This window comes from Callorhinchus milii, unplaced genomic scaffold (assembly GCF_018977255.1).
Source record: "Callorhinchus milii isolate IMCB2004 unplaced genomic scaffold, IMCB_Cmil_1.0 Scaffold4, whole genome shotgun sequence".
NCBI lineage: Eukaryota > Metazoa > Chordata > Chondrichthyes > Chimaeriformes > Callorhinchidae > Callorhinchus > Callorhinchus milii.
In genome coordinates this window covers 72,246,415-72,266,364 of record NW_024704745.1, presented here as the reverse complement: position 1 = coordinate 72,266,364, position 19,950 = coordinate 72,246,415, and the positions used below count along the sequence as shown (strand labels likewise).

Here is a 19,950-nt window from a genome sequence, read left to right as displayed (position 1 = left end):
TCATTTGAGTCTAAAATATATTCAAAAGATGCGATGCTATCAATTTTAACTTTCCTTAAGACCCCAAAGTCCTGATCTCAGTCAGCTGATCATCACATGGAATTTCATCATCTGAATCCTAAACACTTACTGGTGGCGAGAATACTCATCACAACTAACCAAACAAACCTTTACGATTGGTATTTGCTATCGATCCCTACATTGAACCGCCACTTTAATCTCTCATCAATCTTAATCTGGGTCTCTCAGCCAATTATACTCGATATTGTTGCAAGATTACAAGTGGATTTGGTTTGTATCCCCAAGGCTCTCCTCTGTTGTGCTCGCAGACAGTACTGCAATCTCTTCATTTTACAACCAGCTACAGAGGGAAAGGGATGCCTACTAATTCAGACAATTTAAAAACTGTCAATATTATTATTATTATTATTATTATTATGAGGGGGTGGGGGGAATCGCTCCTTCCGAAATGTACTAAAAATGGTATATTGTAACCTAATCGAAGAATGTTTTTAAAAGGATACGGCAATTGTAGGGTAGTCTGTAGGGAATTAGGGAAAGACTGGGACAATATGAGGTTAATCCAGTACAGCAGTAAGAAAGGGATTACGTTTTAATCTCTCATGGGATAGCCACTCTATAATTAGGATCCTATATTAAAATGTTTGCGTAGGAAATAATCAAATAATACACATTAACCGTACGTCAGATGAATAATGTACAGTGCAAGCGGTTCTTTTGAACCAGATCTCTCGGGTTACAAAATAATATATTGAAACATCTGAATTTTATTTGAATTCAAGCGTGTGTTGCTATTACTAGCACCGGTTCTGACCTAATTTCAGAGAAGCTTTGAATCCTTTATATGTTGACAGTAACTGTCTGAAAGCAGCTTGATTTAACCTCCTAAATATTTCAGTCTAGTTCCACTAATATTAATATTGTGCTTTCTTTAGGATTTGAATTGATTCAGGGCGATCTATTGCTAACCTGCGCATGTACATGCATTTGTTGAACTACATAAAGATTTTAGCCAGGTCTGACTGAAAGGCCAGCTGGTAAACTACCCTGTTCATTTTTAGGGGCATCAATGTCCTCGCTGGTGCCAAAGAACCTCTACATCAAGCAATTAACCAACTTGTATCCCTTTATCGCGTTGTAATAACCCACATAGCGTCGGTAATTACATAAAGATCGGAATAATTTGTCGCATTATTAAAATTAAGATGAACCTTTAAATCTATTGAAACAACAGCGTAGGAAATGTGCGAGCACAGGAGCGTGACTTGATCTGGACGTCTTAATGCCAACAGCATCAGCCACCGGCATGTTGGTGATTTGGTCGGGATGGGAAGATAAGGCGTGGAGGCAGGAGGAGTACAGCCGGGAAGACGGCAAAGATACACAGCTGGCGGTCGGTCACAGGCGCAACGGGGTGACCCAGGCCTCCAGGTCATACGGCGATATAAGATAGAAAAGCAGAGCCAAAGATCAGGAGGACAGCAGCCTGATACAGGCGGTACCGCGGGCAGAACATTACAGGCGCAAGGAGAGAAAAGACGGGATGCAGTAATGGGCTGCAGAGCCTTGACCCAGACCTGGAAACAGTGGCGGAGATGGTGGGACGGTGACCCGACGAGTGGGATGGGAAAGTGACCTGAACACAGGTCCATAGATTAACAGGAGGACGATGGGGCAGGAGGTCCCCGGGGACAGGGCAGGAGGCAGTCACTTGGCTCCAGTTTATCGAGCAGAATACAAACAGAAGCGAAGCTCGGGGTATAGCGAGGGGCTCACTCGGGTCGAGAGGCGCCTACACATAGTGGGCAAAGAGGTTCGAGACCAATGTTACACGGAAGGACACAACAAGGAACATAAAAGGCACCTGAGGCGTGAAACTGTAACGATTGAACAACGAGGCAGATACGTGAAACGTGCAAGAAAAAAAATAACTTACCAAACAATTGGTAAATAGGAGATACATTGATAAAGAAGAAGGGAGAGAGAAAAAAATGGAGCAAAGCCAAAAATGAGGAAGAATATATATATATATATATAGCAGGATTGGATTTTCGTGTAAGAGAACAGCTTTATCGTGGACTGACACCAGTCAGACATCCACTTGATGTAATAAATACTGGGTTACAGTGGGAATAACTGAGCTGTTTCCTCGAGGAGTTCTGATGTGGAGTTTTGGGAGTTCAAACAGAGCGTTTTACTGATCTCATCTGATTACATGTACATCACCTACACTTCGAAAAGAAGTGGTGTTGAGAAATGCAAGTCTCAATTTTAAAACCATATTTAAAGACACGAATTTGCGAGGATGTCAAATATATTGCATTTGATCGCGTAAACCAGTCTAATGATGAAGAAAAGTCCATTTAATCTAAACAGCAAATATTAGTCATTTAGTTTTTTTCTATTCATTTATCTTCAGGTTTTAGACGAGAGATTCGATTAAAAAAAAAGCACAAATCTTGCAATCACAAACAACATCTGGCAAAAAAAATGTTAATTGATAGATATGAATTCAATGTTAGTTTCTACGTTTTTATTGTTCTATTATTTGGTGAAACCACATTACGGCCATTTAGCAGATCTTCAACTAATGCAAAACTGCTTTCCTTCAGAGGTTAGTAATGGCAAACGTATGACTTGCCTTTGGAAACAAAGACCTGGGAGTTAACAGACGCTGGAATATAAAAACAAACATTACATTTAAGGAGGAGAAATACAACTGCACTGGAGATCAAACCAAGTATATCTAATCGTTTCTAATCGCTGACAATAAAGACGGCAACTTTTTAAAATGTATTGTTCACAGTGTTTCTTTGACAATCCAGATATCTGATAGGAGCTTCTACCGTCATATTATTTTTCAGTCTCATTTCGTTTTCAACGAACGGTTGATACTTATATACTTCCTTCACATTAGGATTTAACGTCTCGTTAAGCGAATGGCGACAGTGTGAAGGATTGCTCAACAAAATGAAACCAATGGTTAAAGTACGGTGCTAGGAACTGGATGTTTATTTTCCAGAAATTCAATCGCAAAACTGCATAAGGAGCGAATTTGTGGCAACATTACTTCCAGATGTTAGCTGGGTATATAGCATGGATGCTAACATCCCTGAAAATGCATTGATCGCTCTCTCAGGGTTTCAGAGATTGACAGATTATTGATCGCTTTCTCGGTATTGCATATTCTACCCCTATAGCCAAAGTCTTTAGTATTGTGGACTGCGGAACTATCGATGTTGAGGAGATTGTGGATCTTTTGCACCAAGTTACCTGTCAGTGCGCCAATCATTATAAAGCTAAAATTATGCAGACAGCGTCGATCTCCTCCTCTGTACACAGCGGAGATTACCTGCTAGATTGTCGATCTCTTTCTCCTGCAACAGACTGACTGTATCATCATCCCCCTCTAACATCAGCTCGGTCTCGGCGCTCTGATTCACAACAGCCTGTGTGCGGAAAGTTTTCTTGGACTTCACCACATCGTCCTCAGTACCTGCGAAAACAATTCAGATGTTTTACCAACTCAGCCCCTCGCCCTCTGCCAGGACAGTCCTCTGGTACAGATACCATATTCCGATCTGCTGAAGGTTCCTCGCCTTCCCCTTCGCAAACTGTTGCAACTTTCTTGCTCTGTGGTTTTCTTTCAAATCAATCGCCATCTTTTGCACAGACCCAAGAAAACCGTCTGCTTTCGGCAAATGTGTGTCCCGCTGTTGAAAGTTTGCGGAAACACCACGTTTTTAATCGATTCTGAACGACCAAATAGCGAACTTGACCAAGAGATTGCATTCTCGAGGAAAGCCACATTGCACACGCGTTTAAACACTCTTTCCGACCCACAGAAATGTACAAACCCACACAAATACACACGAATATTCCATTGTTAAATATCGCTAACTTTCGAATATAACCTTCGAAATAGTTATATTTACGGAACGACTACTGTCACGATTATTGTAGTGACGATTAAAATGTTTTTTTAAAAATAAATACATAATTGTCACTTTTATATTGAAGCCATTCACTGTTTTAATTTAGCAATGAATCCTCCATCCACATTTAATTGTGGTTTTCTAAGCGTATGTGCCTTCTCTACTATGTGTTCCTACTTATTCCGATTGGACAGTAAACAATCTTTTGCCCCTTAAAATTTATGTTTCCTATTCTAATGTGAATTTACATGGGGGAGGAGACACAATGTACGAGAAAGATCTACTTATACAGACCTTTTGAGATAAAGTGTGTGCTATTTCGATTTATTGAGTTTAAGTTTGTAAACTTATGGAGCACTTCAAATAGTTACAGACCACTTTGGATAGGTTTCTCTCACATGATATCATCCCAACCTTATGATCACTCATGTGCCAAGCGGTTTGGTGTTAGGATTCAAAAATATTGGATCTCACATCACTTCAATTTTTCGCTATTAAAATCCAGATGTGATGTTGAGGGGAACCTGGTGCTCCCAACGGGTTTCTATCATTTGGGGCTGTAAACATTCACCGCATTTGAAATGATTTCGCGACATTCATTAATAATGGGGTTAATAGAGAGGATTATTTGTTTTGTCACAAACTGTGCGTTGATTCAAACCCCATTATCTTCCTCCACCTGCAAACGAACAGACAGACATGAACCATCTAAGTTTTAGGTTCCTTCCGACCTCACAGCCAGAACGATTAATTTTTGAGCTCCACCTTGTGGATACAATATTCTCATGGAACGAGAGACTGTTCGTTTGCATTGTTTTTTTGAACAAACCACAGCGATTTTCTATTTATAGGTACAGTAGCCGACAGTAATTTGAAACGCAAACAAACGGAGAACATCTATTGAGGGGGAAAAAACAATGGTGCAATGCCCTCAACGTGTTGCAATCTTTTAGATAAAACTGGAGTCTTTTTACTGTAAAGAATTGTAGATAAAGGGAGAAAATATTCAGTGCGAAGTCGTAATACACAAAACAAAGTGCCGTTGTGGATTCATTGTTACTTTTGAAATATATGAATCACACCAGGTGATCAAGATGCCATTAAATAAAATAAACTTCTATTTCTTTAACATCTTTCAAGTTAAAAAAAACCCCAAAGAGGCTTGGCGAACATAGTGGTGGACCCCAAGCACAAAAAATAAGAGATATAAAGGAATGATTAACGAGGTATGCTTTTAGATTTTTCAAGGTGCGAGAGGCAGCAAATGTAAGTGGTTTTGGAAGAGTTTTCCAAAGGATAAGGGTACGGTATTGGAAGGCTAAGCCACCAACGAAGGAGTGAAGGGAGTGGGGAAAAAATACCAAAGCTAAAAGGACGTGGGCAGGAATGTAGGACTGGCAAACATTAAAAAGCTAGGGTAGAGTGGGACACTGAAAGTGTTTGAAGACTGGGACAAGAATTTTACCGATTATTACAAGTCTACTCTTGGTATACTATTTTACATTATCAGAAATACAGCGCAAATCGTGAGGCTGTTTGATTGACTAAGAATGATGGAAATATAAAAGAGCTGCAATTGGAAGTTTATAGATGACTGGAAAATCGCTGGAATTGAGTGAGTTAGCCATCATGTTAGGAATTCCGATGTCTAGGTTACCAGCTTTATACCTGGCTGAGTTACAAAAGAGAATGAATGAATGAAGTAATAATGTCTGTGAACAGCAAAGGGACAATAAAACGCATTTAGTGGCACGTAACCGATCTCTTCCTGTCCCTATGCCCTTAATGCTAATTTAAACTAGGTATAGATTTAATACAGTGCTTATAGCAGAGTAATGCAAAGTTTTACTGAAAGCCCATTGCTCTTGTCACAGGTTAATTGTGTGCAGTTTTGGGTGCTGTATAATAATAAGAATAATAATACTTCCATTTGGTATAGCGTCTTATCACGTTGGAAAGATGTCTCAAAGCGCTTCACAAGAATTACTGTGAAATGGACTGTCTATGTATTTGTAGGCAAACTTGGCAACACAATTGTGCACAGCAATGTCCCACAAACAGCCATCAAACGAGTGACCAATTTTTATTTTGGGGGATTTTGGGCAAGGACACCGGGAGAAACTCCCTCCTCTTTTTGAATAGTGCTATGGGATCTTTGACATCCACCTGAGCAGGCAGACAGGACCTCAGTTTAACGAAGGATGGCATCTCCAACAATGCAACACACCTCCAACAACAAAATAATTACATTTGTATAGTGCCTTTCATGTCAGGAGGACATCCCAAGGAGCTGGACAGTCAGTGTTTCGGACCTGAGCTGGGGGTCAGGATCGGGGAGGGTGGAGGCCAGGTGGGGGAAGGAGGGTGATCGAAGGCACGGTCGAAGAGAAGGGTCTTGAAGGAGGCAAGGGAGGGGGAGAGGCGGAGGGACTGAGGGATGGAGTTCCAGAGGGTGGGGGCAGAGTGGCTGAAGGCACGACCACCAATGGTGGGGCGGGCGAGGCGGGGGACGTGAAGCAGGCCGGAGGCCTCTGAGTGGAGGGAGGGGGCAGGTTGGTAGGTGTTTAGGGGGTCACAGAGGTAGGGGGAGGCAAGGCCATGGAGGGCTCTGAAGGTGATGATCAGGAACTTGAACTGTGTGATGAGAAGCCAGTGGACTTGGGCAAGGATGAAGGTGATAGGGTCATGGAGGCTGGTGTGGGAGAGAACACAGGCTGCAGAGTTCTGGATGATCTGCAGCCTATGGAGGGAGGAGTTGGGGAGACCGACAAGCCGGGAGTTTGCATGGTCAAGACTGGATGTTATGAATGCATGTATGAGGGTTTCGACAGCCTGTGATGTGAGACAGTGGCGAACCAGGCAATGTTGCAGAGATGTGGGAAGGCAGAGTGGGTCATGTCACGGATGTGGGGCAGAAAGGATAGTTGAGGGTCAAACAAGATGTCAAAGTTCTGGACTGGCTTAGTGCTGCATTGGAGTGTCAGCTTAATGTGAGTTCAAGTCCCCCAAATATTAGATTTTTAGTTGTGTGCATGGTCAGAATGATACCAGGTAGTGTATATGATCAGTTCTGACAAGACTTGAAACGTTAACCTAGTTTCCTTTCTCCAAAATGCTGCCTGACCTGCTGAGTATATCCAGTGACTTCTGTTTTTATCACTGTATATGATGTTTCCGTACAGACTAAAGTGGAGAGATTTGATCCAGGTAAGTACAGGAATAAATAATGTTGCATCCAATTTAGGCAAGTAGCATCTGACCACTTTGGGAAAATAGGTTCATATCACGTATGATTTTTGCTAGCAGTGGTATAATTGTAGTTAATGTACACCAAAATGTTAATCCGAGTTTAAATTTATAAAGCTCTTATATGTCCTCCTGACGTGAAAGGCGCTATACAAATGTAATTTTGTTGTTGTTGCTATACAATCCAATTGCAATTTACATCTATACAGCACTTTTCACATTGGGATGATGTCTCAATGCTCTTAAGTGATCCAAATGATGACTGTGGTGGTTATCGAGTTTAATGAAGAACTGGTGAATCAACCAGCTATTCATTGGAAATGATAAATAACTAAGATATAAATGCTACTTCATGTAACAGGTCAAAAGGAAAGAGCATAGTTCCCATTTTGGCCAGCATAATGAAAACATTACCTTGTTGTTCTTATAAAACACCACAACCCAGAATTTCCCACATAGCATGTACCTAAACTGATCTGTGCAATTAAAGAGAGGCACTAAGAGGAAAGGAAAGTTATGATGAAAGTCACCAGAGTGCTCTCAGGCACCTCTAGGGGTAGGCAAACGTACAACATTGTCGATCACGATAAGCACTGTACTTGCATTTATACAGCAGTGCTTTTATGTAAAATAAACATCTCAAAGCACTTTATAAAATAACATTAATTTAAAATTAAATGAATATTGTTATATAGGTAAACAAGGCAGGTAACTTGCTCCAGTGCAAACAATGAGATGAGTGGTTAATTAATTTGAATTTGGGGTAATGCTGACTGAATGTAGTATGACGAAAAAAGAAAATCAGAAGTCATGATAGGGAAGTCTGCTCTTCTGTCTGGCAGTGGCTTCAACAACAACAACAATAACATTACATTTGTAAAGTGTCTTTCACGTCGGGAGGACATCCCAAGGCGCTGAACAGTCGGGGGTCAAGACCCAAGCGTGGGGAGCAGGATTGGGCTGAGGGTGGCTGAAGGCAGTCAAAAAGGAAGGTCTTGAGTCGAGCCTTGAAGAAGGCAAGGGAGCGTGCAAGGCGTGGAATGGAGTTCCAAAGGGAGGGGGCAGAGAGGCTGAAAACCTGGCTGCTGATGGTAGGTCAGGTCGGGCGGGAGACATGGAGCAGGCTGGAGCCTGCTGAGCGTAGGGAGTGGACAAGTTGATAGGTGGTCAGCAAGTCAGAGAGGTAGGAGGGGGCAAGGCCATGGAGGGCCTTGAAAGTGAGGACGAGGATTTTGAATTCTATCCTCTGGGGGATGGGGAGCCAGTGGAGCTGGGCAAGGCTGAGGTGATGAGGTCACAGAGCCTTGTCCGGGAGAGGACACCATCTGCAGAGTTCTTCATGATCTGTAGCTTGTGGAGGGAAGAGTTCGGGAGGCCGTCAAGGAGGGAGTTTCCATAGTCGAGCCTTGAGGTGACGAATGCGTCACGAATGAGGGTTCCGGCGGCCTGAGGGATGAGGCAATGGCAGAGTCAGGCAATGTTGTGGAGTTGGGGAAGGCAGAGTGGGTCATGGCACGGATATGGGGGAGAAAAGACAGTTGAGGGTTGAACAAGCCGCCCAGGTTCCTGACTGGCTTGGTGAGGTGTCGTGTGCATCCGTGGATGCTTGATGCTGCCAGTGCCTGAGTTGCGGAGGTGTTCGCAAAGCCAATCAGGAGTCTCAGTCTTGCTGACGTTCAACTGTAGAAAGTTGGCTCTCATCCAGGACTTGATGTCTGAGAAACAGTCTGTCAGGACGCTAGTTGTCCCGGAATCGAGGGTGGAGGCAGAGAAAGAGAGTTGGGTTCCCATTTTTATCACAACTCACCTCCCAGACAGGTCCTTGAGCTCAGAAGGAAACCCTTCTGTTGTATGCCCGGGAGCATTGAACCATGAAGAATTGGAGACATATCCTGTACAGCGCAAACCTAACTTGTATTCCAACTTTACTATTAAATAAGGTCATTTTCATTGGTTTTGTATTAAAAATAACTATATATTAATATGGATATATAATATTAACAGAAGATATATCAGGAAAGAGTGGCTTGTATGAAAAAACACCCAATGAAGCAGCTGACATACATTATGAGAACTGCATGTGCTTTGGTTTCACAGCTCAAGTCACTCAATAGCTTGTGTTCAATAATCTACCACATTCTAATGTGCATCGTCCATGTACAACAATTTTTCATGTCGTGTAATTTTAATGACAGATTTCGTAGAACATTGTTTAGTTTCACTAACTGCTTCCCCCTTATCGCAGGAATGCAGCATTTTCTTTGATTGTTCATAAGAATGTTTTTTGACTCAGCACTCAGACAATTTACTTCCTATGATCTTCCTTCCAAGTGATCTTCATTGCATTCGGAGCTGTAACAAATGTTGTAGATTTAAAGCTCTAATAATAGCATATAAATTCTGGAAGTAAAGTGTTAGCTTTGAAGCCGTGTTCTGGTCAACTTCTGCTTCCCTTCAGCATGACTGTTGTTCTTTCTGTCCCCCTTTGTAGCCTTGATCTTTCCTCCATTAACCATAATCTCACTTCCCCAGACAGAATTTCAATCCCCTACAACTAACAACAAATGATGGTCAAAAATTCAAAGCTTTGGTATATGGTGTATTTGAAGCTTCAAAGCTACCCCTCCAGCTCCATAACAGCCCAAATCCTATACATGTGTTATAAAAGACAGCTTACAACCATCGAAACATTCAACTGGATGCAGGTGAAGTTTCTTCTATGTTAAATTGTAGAATCCCAAAATAATGTGGTATTAATATCAAATTGAAGAATACAAACATATTTCACAATACAATAACGTCATCAAAATGGGCTTCTTTAAGAATTACTTAGTTTGCCATGCTGTTGTGATAAAAACACAAGCTTACAAGTGACAGGTTCACTTCAAATGCTGGGAGAATAACCAAATATGCTGTTGAAAATTGGACCCAGAAGGCTCTTCATTTAAGGCCTGCCAGATGTTTCACTTGCTGTCATCAACACTTACACATAAAATTAGGATTTCCTGGGTAGCTGGTGAAGCTACTGAGCAGAAGCTCAATGCTTCCCCATGGGGAGGGGAAATCAGAGGGTGAATCACACAGAACTCTTAGTGATTAGGTCAAAGCACCATTGCGGAGTTCTGGGAGCAGGTTGTTCCTCTTGTCAGTTGAGAAAAGACTGACAATAAAAGGAATTTGAAGATGAAGAAATAAAGAAAAGGGTTGTAAAATTGTCACAATATTATGTTTCGAAAACAATTTCATTTTTATTTTGGTGTTCCAAAACCTAAACAATCAGATATACAAAATACTTTACTATTCTCAAATAATAATAATAATCCTTGAATTTGATATAGCACCTTATCGCATCGTTGAGATGTCTCAAAACGCTTCACAGGATATATTGTAAAGTGAATTGACTGTATATTTTGTGGACGAAATGTAATAATACTTAAAAACTGAAGAAGATAGTAAAGTTGCAATGTAGTTATTTAATGTTCATCCTCACTGCACATGATGAATTTTAATCTTAGAGATCAGATAAATAATGGGTCATTTTTTAAGTATACATTTTGAATATCACTCCAATTTGTTTCTTCTGCCCACTTGGTTAATGAGCTAACCATTGGTGGAATCCCTATCTTGTATAACCTGTTCCATTCATCACATAATTCATTGATATGAAAAAGAGGGGAGGCAGATGCAGCAAAATACAATCTGTAGATTCAGGTTAATATAATAGTTTGTTGCTAGCATTAATTTTTCCATGAGCATTGTACCTACATTTTCTTTTAGTAAGAGTTATTTAACATATTAAAAATACAATAAGTATTAGAACATAATCACATTTTTGTGTTTTGCTTTAATGAAAGAAACGTTTACTGTAATTTTCTATAAGAATGCAGTAAACATACCCCAAACTTATTCCACTTCATAATGTTATAAATCATATTGTAATACTTACATATATTTTACTTCTCATAATAAAAGTCAAGAAGATACATTTCACTCTTAATCACGATAATTCCTTACAAATAACTTAAGATAGATTCTCCAAATCATATAATTACATTTTGTATTTGGGGGATTGTTGGTCAAGATACTGGAAAAAAACTCCCTTCTCTTTTTCAATAGTGCCATGATATAGAGCTACTGGAACAGGTTGCCAAGAAAGTTGAGACCAGGAAGTGTGCTTCAGGCCAGGATGCAGGGCTCACTTAAAAAACAATGTGATGCTGTGATGGAAGTGGGCAGGGGGTGCATTCTGGAAGCATTAGATCAAATGAACTGAAAAGCCTTGTTCACCTGAATCTTTCTTGTTAAATGGTCCATTTCTGGATTTAAACCTGTCTTGAATCTGTTTATGCAATATCAAAGCTAGATTTGTCTTGTGCAAACACACCTTGAATATCACCTTGAAGCGAAAGCATTTTTCCTTTTCAATCGGAGAATCAAGTTTGTGCAGGGAATATCTGTATTAGCTAAGCCATGTTTTACTTTGACTTTCACAGTTGGTGTGAAGTCACTGGTGTCTCCAAAACTGACAAAGCTTTACTCTGGAAATTATTTGCTCATGTCAAATAGTCAGCAGGGTTTCTGCCCTAATTTCTGAAATATCTAATGACTCCTTGGCTCCATGTTTAGGTGACCTCTGAATCTATGTCGTTTTATCTTATAATATATTTTGTATACATGTCGCCTTATTAATATAAGATGATAATACTTAATAATAATCTTTACATTTGATACAGTGCCTAATCTCGTCTTTGAGACGTCTCAAAACGCTTCACAGAATACACTGAAAGTGAATTGACTATATTTTGTGGGCGAAACGGGCAGCCAATTGCGCACACTCATGCATTGAGTGACCAATTCATTCTTCTTATTATTTTTGAAGGAATTATTACCCCTGGAAAAGTGATCCACCAATCGACTAAAAACCAGGTTCCTACATACTGCTAGGTAAACAGAGGCATGTGGAGTAAGGAAACTTGTCCAACGTTTCGCCCTGCCAGGAATCAAACCTAGGTCTCTCGCTTGTGAGGTAAGTGCTCTACCCATTGAGCTACAGGACCCCACTTTGGTAAATATTTCACAAAACAAGGTGTATTACTATCTATGGTGTACTTTTCATTTCAGCTCAAAATCCCTTCCTGACAGATTCATGCATCATCTGTACTTTCACATTGAGAGAACGTCTCAAAGCGTTTCACAGGATATATTGTAAAGGGGAGTCACTGTTTTTTTGTGTGTGGGCAAACCCGGTAGCCAGTTAGCACACATCAGTATCCCACGAACAGCCATGTGGTGAATAACTAATTTATTAGGGAAAGATAGCAAATAGCACATCTAAGTCGTTTAGGAGAAACCTCTTTATGTAGAGGGTGGTCAGAATGTAGAGAGGTTGTATAACCTATATATATGTATATATATATATATAACCTGTATAACCTTATAAATGCGGGAGGCTTTGAAGCTTTTAAGAGGAAACTCAATGAATATGTTAGAGGGAAGAGAATAGAGGGGATTATGAAGAGTTGAGGCTCATGTGGGACACAGAGTAGTTGGGCGGAATGGCCTATTTCTGGGCTGTAACATTCTATGTAATTCTACGTAATGTTCTCACTGATACTCAGGGGGAAGGATGTATCTGTTTCATTGCGAGTGACTTGGATGCTGATATCATTGGATGCATAGATTTCAGAGACCCTGGTGGTGATGGCAAGTTGTACCATTCACTTTATAGGCTTTTGTTGTACCATTCACTTCACAGGCATTTGATGTACCATTCATTTCACAGCATCACATTTTAAATATTATATAACTCTAGTAATGTTCCCTGTGAGACATCTCTTTTCAAGACTGAAGAGCTCTAGCTTGTCTAATCATATAAAGAAATCTTTCCTAGTGCCTGTACTGAAATTGCCCTTTGTAACAAGTTTTGCCCTCTCGCTCTGATGCCTTGACGGAACTGAAAGCAAATCATCTTGTCATTAACAAGTTGTGCATGCACCTAGTCTGAACCAGGCTACAGGCTTTGAATAATCATGCAGTGATGAAAAACACTAAAGATAGGTGTCATCCTGAACCTGTGTGTTGCTTCCTGAAAAAGATCTGTGGCATTTAATACAAATCTGGCAATGGACTAGTGGACAATTTTGATCCAGTCAAGGTCAGCTTCAATAGGCTAACCACTGGAATGTTATTGATGGAAAATGGCAACCGAGCTATGCAGACTTTAGGCAAAATATGCTTGATACAATTGCAGGAAAACTTTGTTCCTTCAAGCATAAGGTTTGCTGGAAAAAGGTGGAATTAACAGATGTTCCATTAATGGTAATAAAACCTTTTCCAAAGTAGATTTCAGAGAGTATTTGCTGAAGAGAACTAAGAATTAATTATTGAATGAAGTTAATGTACAGCAGAGTGAGCTATGTGAGTCTATGCATACTACACATATTAAATACAAACACATACACACACATATTTTATATATATATATATATACACACACACACACATTGGAAGCCGATTAAGCTGGACACAACAGGGATGTCCAAAGTTAGCCGAAATACTATTCTTGTCCAGCAGAGGAGCCCCTCTGATGCGGTATATCAGCTGTCAATCAATTGCAATATTCCCTCTCTTATTCTTCCCCATTCCTCTGCACCCTCACTAATTGACAGCCCAATTCCAGCTGCTTGTGAATGGCTGGAGTCTGCTGCCAATCGCAATTTGACTCCTCCCATATACATCCCAGAACCCTTCCTGGCTGAATTCAGCCACTGAACACACAGACAGCATTCAGTGAGTACATTCAGCAATGACCAGGGGGGCATTTTGCCCAGAATAAGCGGATTCTCATCTGAATCAACTGATATATTTAAAACAGATAAGAATACAAATGAATCGGACCCGGTTGTTTTGTTCGATTTACCCAACGTCCGAGGTTAGTCGGCATCCGGCAAAAGCGGATTCCACTGTATACATATGTACATATATATACACGTTAAATAATATAGCCACTCAATAATAAGGGAGAAGGAAAGAAAGGAGTGAACATCATCAACATGAATAATTTGAAGGCGATTTCACTCCATGGAAAAAAAACATTTGCTATTTACATGTGGAGCATGAATAACAAAGGAAGACTCCTTGAACCTGAGCATGCTTGGATTTTCAAGCAAAATTCATTCTCACACAGTGGTTACTGCCTTCAGAGAGCTTACAAGAATTTATGGCAGAATCAACCCCACAATGATTCAAAGAGGACTTCAATTTAGAGGCATCACCCAAGCATGAGATGCCAACTGACCTAATTACTTAGTCCATAGACATGATAACTGTGCTGACTTCTCTGAATCGCAGACATTCTTGATCTAATCTCATCTTGCATGGTCATAATGATGCACTACTCTGCTGTGCAGTGTAATGCTATCACACTAGTCAGATAACTCAGTTTGATTTGTGATAGATACCCTATAGGCTAAAACTGTTTTTGGCAATCATTGAAGGGAACAATTTTATTTTCAATCACATTAATGACTGGTTACATTGGAATCCGGACATAACTTGTTTTTCTAACGTTATGAAGCATCCAGTTGCACAAGACACACAACCTTGATCGATTTTAATAAATGTGCATAAGTCCTAAATAAGAAGGTAATATTGACACTATTTATTTTGATAAATAAACTGGCTGTTTTCCTCTATACAATTATGAATAACAATCCTTGCATCTGATATAGCTCTTTATCAAGTTGTCAAAACATCTCAAAGTTACTTCACAGGCAAAATGTGGCGAGTGTATTTATAGGCAAATGGGACAGCTGATTTTTCTCATAGCAATGTCACACAAAGAGCAATTAAGTGAATGACCAGTTTTATCTGGAGTAGTATTGGCCAGGACAACAAGAGAAACTCGTCTTCCCTTTTCAATTAGTGCCATGGGATCTTTAACGCCTATTTGAATAGGCAGTCCGGACCTTGATTTAACATCTCATCCAAACAACAGCACCTCTGACATTGCAGAGTTCCACCAGCATTGCATTGTTGTGTTAGCCTGGACTATGAGCTCAAAGTTGCGAAGTCAGACTTGAACCCACAATGTTCTGACTCAGTGGAGATTGCTCCTAACTGAGCCAAGCTGACACTTATCTTTTTATAAAGATTTATTGAAAACTCGGGTAGAATTCAAATGAGAAACAATCCCATTTTTACAAAAAAGAGCCCATAAAATGTTTTGTTTGCCTCAACACAGGTGGTAGTGGCATCATTGCATCAGTTATTTTTGTTGAGTAAAGACTTTGTGGATTCTGATAATGAAGGAATGATGCATGACCTTTTCCCTCTACCAACAAAAAAGATTGGTCACTTATTTAAGAAAACTGCACTCTTGAAGTGTTACCGTATTTTCTGTGCTAGTGTTAACAAAAATGCGATGGAACCTTCAAACTGGTTTTAGGCCCAACTAATGTGGGGAAATTGGAGAGGGAGAAATTTATTCACACCAATGGTCAGTTCTCAGTTAGACTGGGAATTGCAATAATTCTTAATATACTCAATCTGATAATGATCACATTAACTCTATTTAGAAACTTCACTATTTTCACCTGATCTTTGCTTTATTTCTAAATCTGACACTCAAACATTACATCTCTGCACTACTATTGGCAAATGTTACCCTGCCTCAAATTAGTTGGAATATTTGTTTTAACAAGTATACTGAAGTATTATAGAGCCTTGTCCTTGAAGCTTCCTTTAAATGAAGTGTTACATATCTGGCATAATTATACACTGAATTTGTGAAGGGGAAACGTATCAGAACTGAATTGTTTAGTTGATGTTGTACACAACGAGAGGGGACAGCAAATCATTTATAAAGTATTCGTAGGCACAAACTGTCATACTGGCTTTCAACTCACATCCATCGCTGCCTGTTTTACATAATATATACATGTCCTTGACAGAATTTTATTGCACAATATTTGCCACCTTTTATTTTCCATAAAAGGGAGGAAAAGAGAATGCATCAAAATAGGATATGATTGGCCATCTTTTTCCCATAAGATTATTATAGCAAAAATACTGAGCCAAGTGACTCCAACCAGGTGAGAAGTGGTGAAATTATAGTTAATAATAATTCTTGCATTTGATATAGCGCCTTATCACATCTTCGAGACGTCTCAAAGTGCTTCACAGAATATACGGTAAAGTGAATTGACTATTCTGTGGGCGAAAATTTTAATTAGGAAGTACATTTCCAGGAGTACCAAAAATGTTGAAATGCTGTAAATCTGTAATGAATGACCTGGCAATTCTGGTCTACATCTGATAGTAATGTACCGGTCGGTCTATGAATGTTTGCTATTTGCCCTTTATACCAGTAGCATTCAGTTCATAATTAGTAGATTTGTAAATTGTAGAGTCTCATTTCCTGAAAAATTATGAACATCCTCCACCTTTACAGCTGCTCATTATTTTATAACCCTTCCATTATTTCAAATTTATTGGCAGAGAGCATCCATTGGACCTTGTCAGCTACTTTCACACATAAGTGCCCACTCGTTATTTAATTGGGTCAAAATTCTTTGCTGCAATTCTGCTTGAAAACAGAATATTCAAGGAGTTGAAAGAAACAATATTCCTATAAAAGCAAAGCGATCCTCGAGAACAATATAACTGCGCCTGCGTTAATATGCTTGTAAGAAATACTGAATATATTATATTAGCAGCTATTGTTCAGCAAGCCAGGATACCAAGGACACTTGTAAGTAAAACACTTACAGCTAAAGACTTGGATCAATACTAATGTGACTTTCATTTCATGCTTGCCCAATTCCAATAAGCTGACAATATACCCTGATTGTGGGAACTGCTTCAAAGTAACAAAAAGGTTATTAGGCTGCAGAAGTGGAAATGGAATGCAGTTTTTTATTGACAGCCTCCCTAATAGATTTTACTGATTTTAAGACTAGATAGCTTAGTGTTGTTATCAATGCAATCATTTCATAAACACAGAAAAAGGGGCAATGTCAAAGAAAAATATCGTAAAAGCTCTCAACATGATGAGTGTTTTTATTCTTCCACAGCTCCCCTTCAATAGTCATTTCAATTAATTAACAACCACAATAGTGAAGGGATTTTTACAATATGAAAAAGGTACAAAGAAACAGTGAGTAGAAATCTATATTGTGTGGAAAGTTTAGCAGCAAGAGCATAAAGATTTTCAGCAGAGTATGGTGTAGGATAGTTATAGACATCAACTGATAAACAAATATAAATTGGTACTGTTAAGAGTTAATTCTCCTACAGAGAATAAAGTGGTAGTTGTTCAGTGGAGATTCAGATAGGGACTTTTCACTAACCCATTCTTATGCACTTTTGGTATTTAGTCAAGATGTTGAAAGATCGTTGATGGCCTATGAGGCAGGTTCCCTTCTTGGTCAGAAGTGAGTCGCTTATAAGTGACTGATAAATGTAGGAATAAAGGGTATACATTGCGGGGGGCAAAAAATGTATAGGGTGACCAAAAAGTTGTGATGGCATTACAATGTCTAATAAGTCTTAAATAAATGATAATTTTTTTTAGATAATAGGGTAGCTGAAAAAGAAACAATATAGTAAGTGGGCAATAACATAAGTAAGATATCGCAGATATTCCTAAATGCCAGCAGAACCTTTGAAAATGGTAGAGAATAATCATTTGGATCAAAATTTACGAGACCAGAAAATATTTTCAAAAAACTGATAATGAGCTTTTATTAAAAATTTTACCATAATTTGGGTAAATACAATTGTACCAAAGTAATTCAAATTTTCATTTTGATGGCTTCATCACCATTAACTTTCTGAAATAAGTTTAATGATTAAACCCTGCTGTAAGAATTTGTGTAGCATAAAAAAACATTGAAAAGCATTTAGATTTTCCATCTTCTTGTAAAAAGATAAGTCATTTATAATATCTACGTTCTTACTATTCAATTTGCCGTCTGTTTTCAGAACAAGTTTTTTTTAACTGCTTTCTCCTTCACTCTCTAGGAGCATTAAGTCGACTGAGTGACAATCACATTCACTTTTCAGCTGCCCATCTGTAACTTTACCTCTTACTCTCATGAAAATTCTCCCTATTTTTAAAAAATCTTTTCTATAGTTTTCAATTTCTCAACTACAGTTAACTCAATTAATTCCTCATTTTCTCTCTTCTTTCTTAAACCTTGCTCAGACTATTCCAATGTGCCTTTCAGAGATGATGGATATTACTCCGCAGCTTTATAATATTCAGGTTATACTGCTCTCTTTCTTACAATGATCTCATTTTTATCCTCATTCAATCTGCCAAATGGCAAATCAACAAAAAAAGCTCCTTTGGCTATAAAAAATTTAAATAGACACAAAATTCCATGTTTGCTCATTGCATGATTCAGCACAGTACAGTACAATACAGCACAAATTTGAGCTCAAAATGCAACTGATCATAAAAATATCACAAGGTTAGAAAGAGAAATACGTAGCTTTGGAGAGAGGTTTGTTGGCAGCGGTTGGAATGGCACGTAATTCAGTATTTCTCCTCAATCATTCTATCTGATAACATTTTTTGGGGTCAGCCAGGTGTCTGACACATTTGGAAACCCATCACCATGCTTAAAAGTATCCAAATCAACCTGAGATTTCCATGCATCCCACCTACATATGAAAATCCCAGACATAGTTTGTCGGAATGGAATGCACATTCTCTCCCTGGAGGGATAATAATAATAATCCTTGCATTTGATATAGTGCTTTTCATGTCTTCTAGATGTCTCAAAGCGCTTCACAGAATAGACTGTAAAGTGAATTGACTGAATATTTGTGGGCGAAATGCGGCAGCCAATTGTCCCACAAACAGTCGTGGATTGAAGTGACCAATTTATTATCTTTTTTTTGAGGGATTATTATCAGGTGTGTGGTGTAAGGAAACTTACCCAAGGTTTCACCCTGCCGGGAATTGAACCCAGGTCTCTTACTTGCAAAGCGAGTGGTCTAACCACTGAGCTACAGGACTCCATCCTGTAATTACAGGGATACATCCTGCTTACCTAATTCTGGAAAGTATTAGGTGCAAGTTGGCAAGAGCCAAGGCTTGGGTACCCAGAGTGTGCGTTGGGGGTACTGCTGGAGTCTAACCAGCTAAAACCGCATAGCTTGCCATTGATATTACAGTCTGGCAAGCTTTCCTGCTGCTTGTCCAGCTAGGACCACCCTACCCGTTAGGGCTTTGGCTTGCAGGGTTAACAGGAGCTGAGTGGGATACTTTTATCTATCTGATAAGAGCATCCAGAAGTACAACAACTTACATTTATATAGCACCTGCACATGAGATTATGCCTTGGAACACTTAACCATGGTGGAGCTAGATGCTGATCATCAAGTAACAACAAATCAGCAACAATTTACACTTATATAGGGTCTTTCATGTCAAGAGGACATCTCAAAGCTTTTATGGTCGAGCTAGGGGAAAGGTAACCTAAAGTGCATTTTCAAAAATAATCAATAATTATAAGAAGAAGAATCCTTGCATTTGATATAGCACCTTCCACATCGGGCGGATATCTCAAAAGCACTTCACAGGACTCTACTGTAAAATGTAGTGCCTGCGTATTTTGTGAGCAAACACAGCAGCCAACTTGTACACAGCAATGTCCCACAATAACCATGAAATAAATGACCAACTTTAGGGTAGGTTTTAAAGTTAGGAAGGAGGGGATGGGAGGAAGATGGAGGGACT

The 19,950-nt window shown here is 39.4% G+C and overlaps 1 protein-coding gene across 2 annotated transcripts in view; it reads right to left on the bottom strand.

Moving 5' to 3' along the window:
* LOC121848913 (neurobeachin-like) overlaps nt 1-19,950 on the bottom strand; it is a 158,058-nt gene that overhangs the window by 124,134 nt on the left and 13,974 nt on the right. Inside the window, exons 2-3 of one of the 2 annotated variants that reach the window (XM_042334623.1) lie at nt 3,374-3,517; nt 2,663-2,695 (exon numbers count right to left, since the gene is read on the bottom strand). In XM_042334623.1, the coding sequence (XP_042190557.1) occupies nt 2,663-2,695; nt 3,374-3,437 (97 nt within the window). In that variant the 5' untranslated portion in view covers nt 3,438-3,517. Of the gene's footprint in view, nt 1-2,662; nt 2,696-3,373; nt 3,518-19,950 lie in introns of those variants that run through there. The other variant, XM_042334622.1, reaches the window with a different exon arrangement.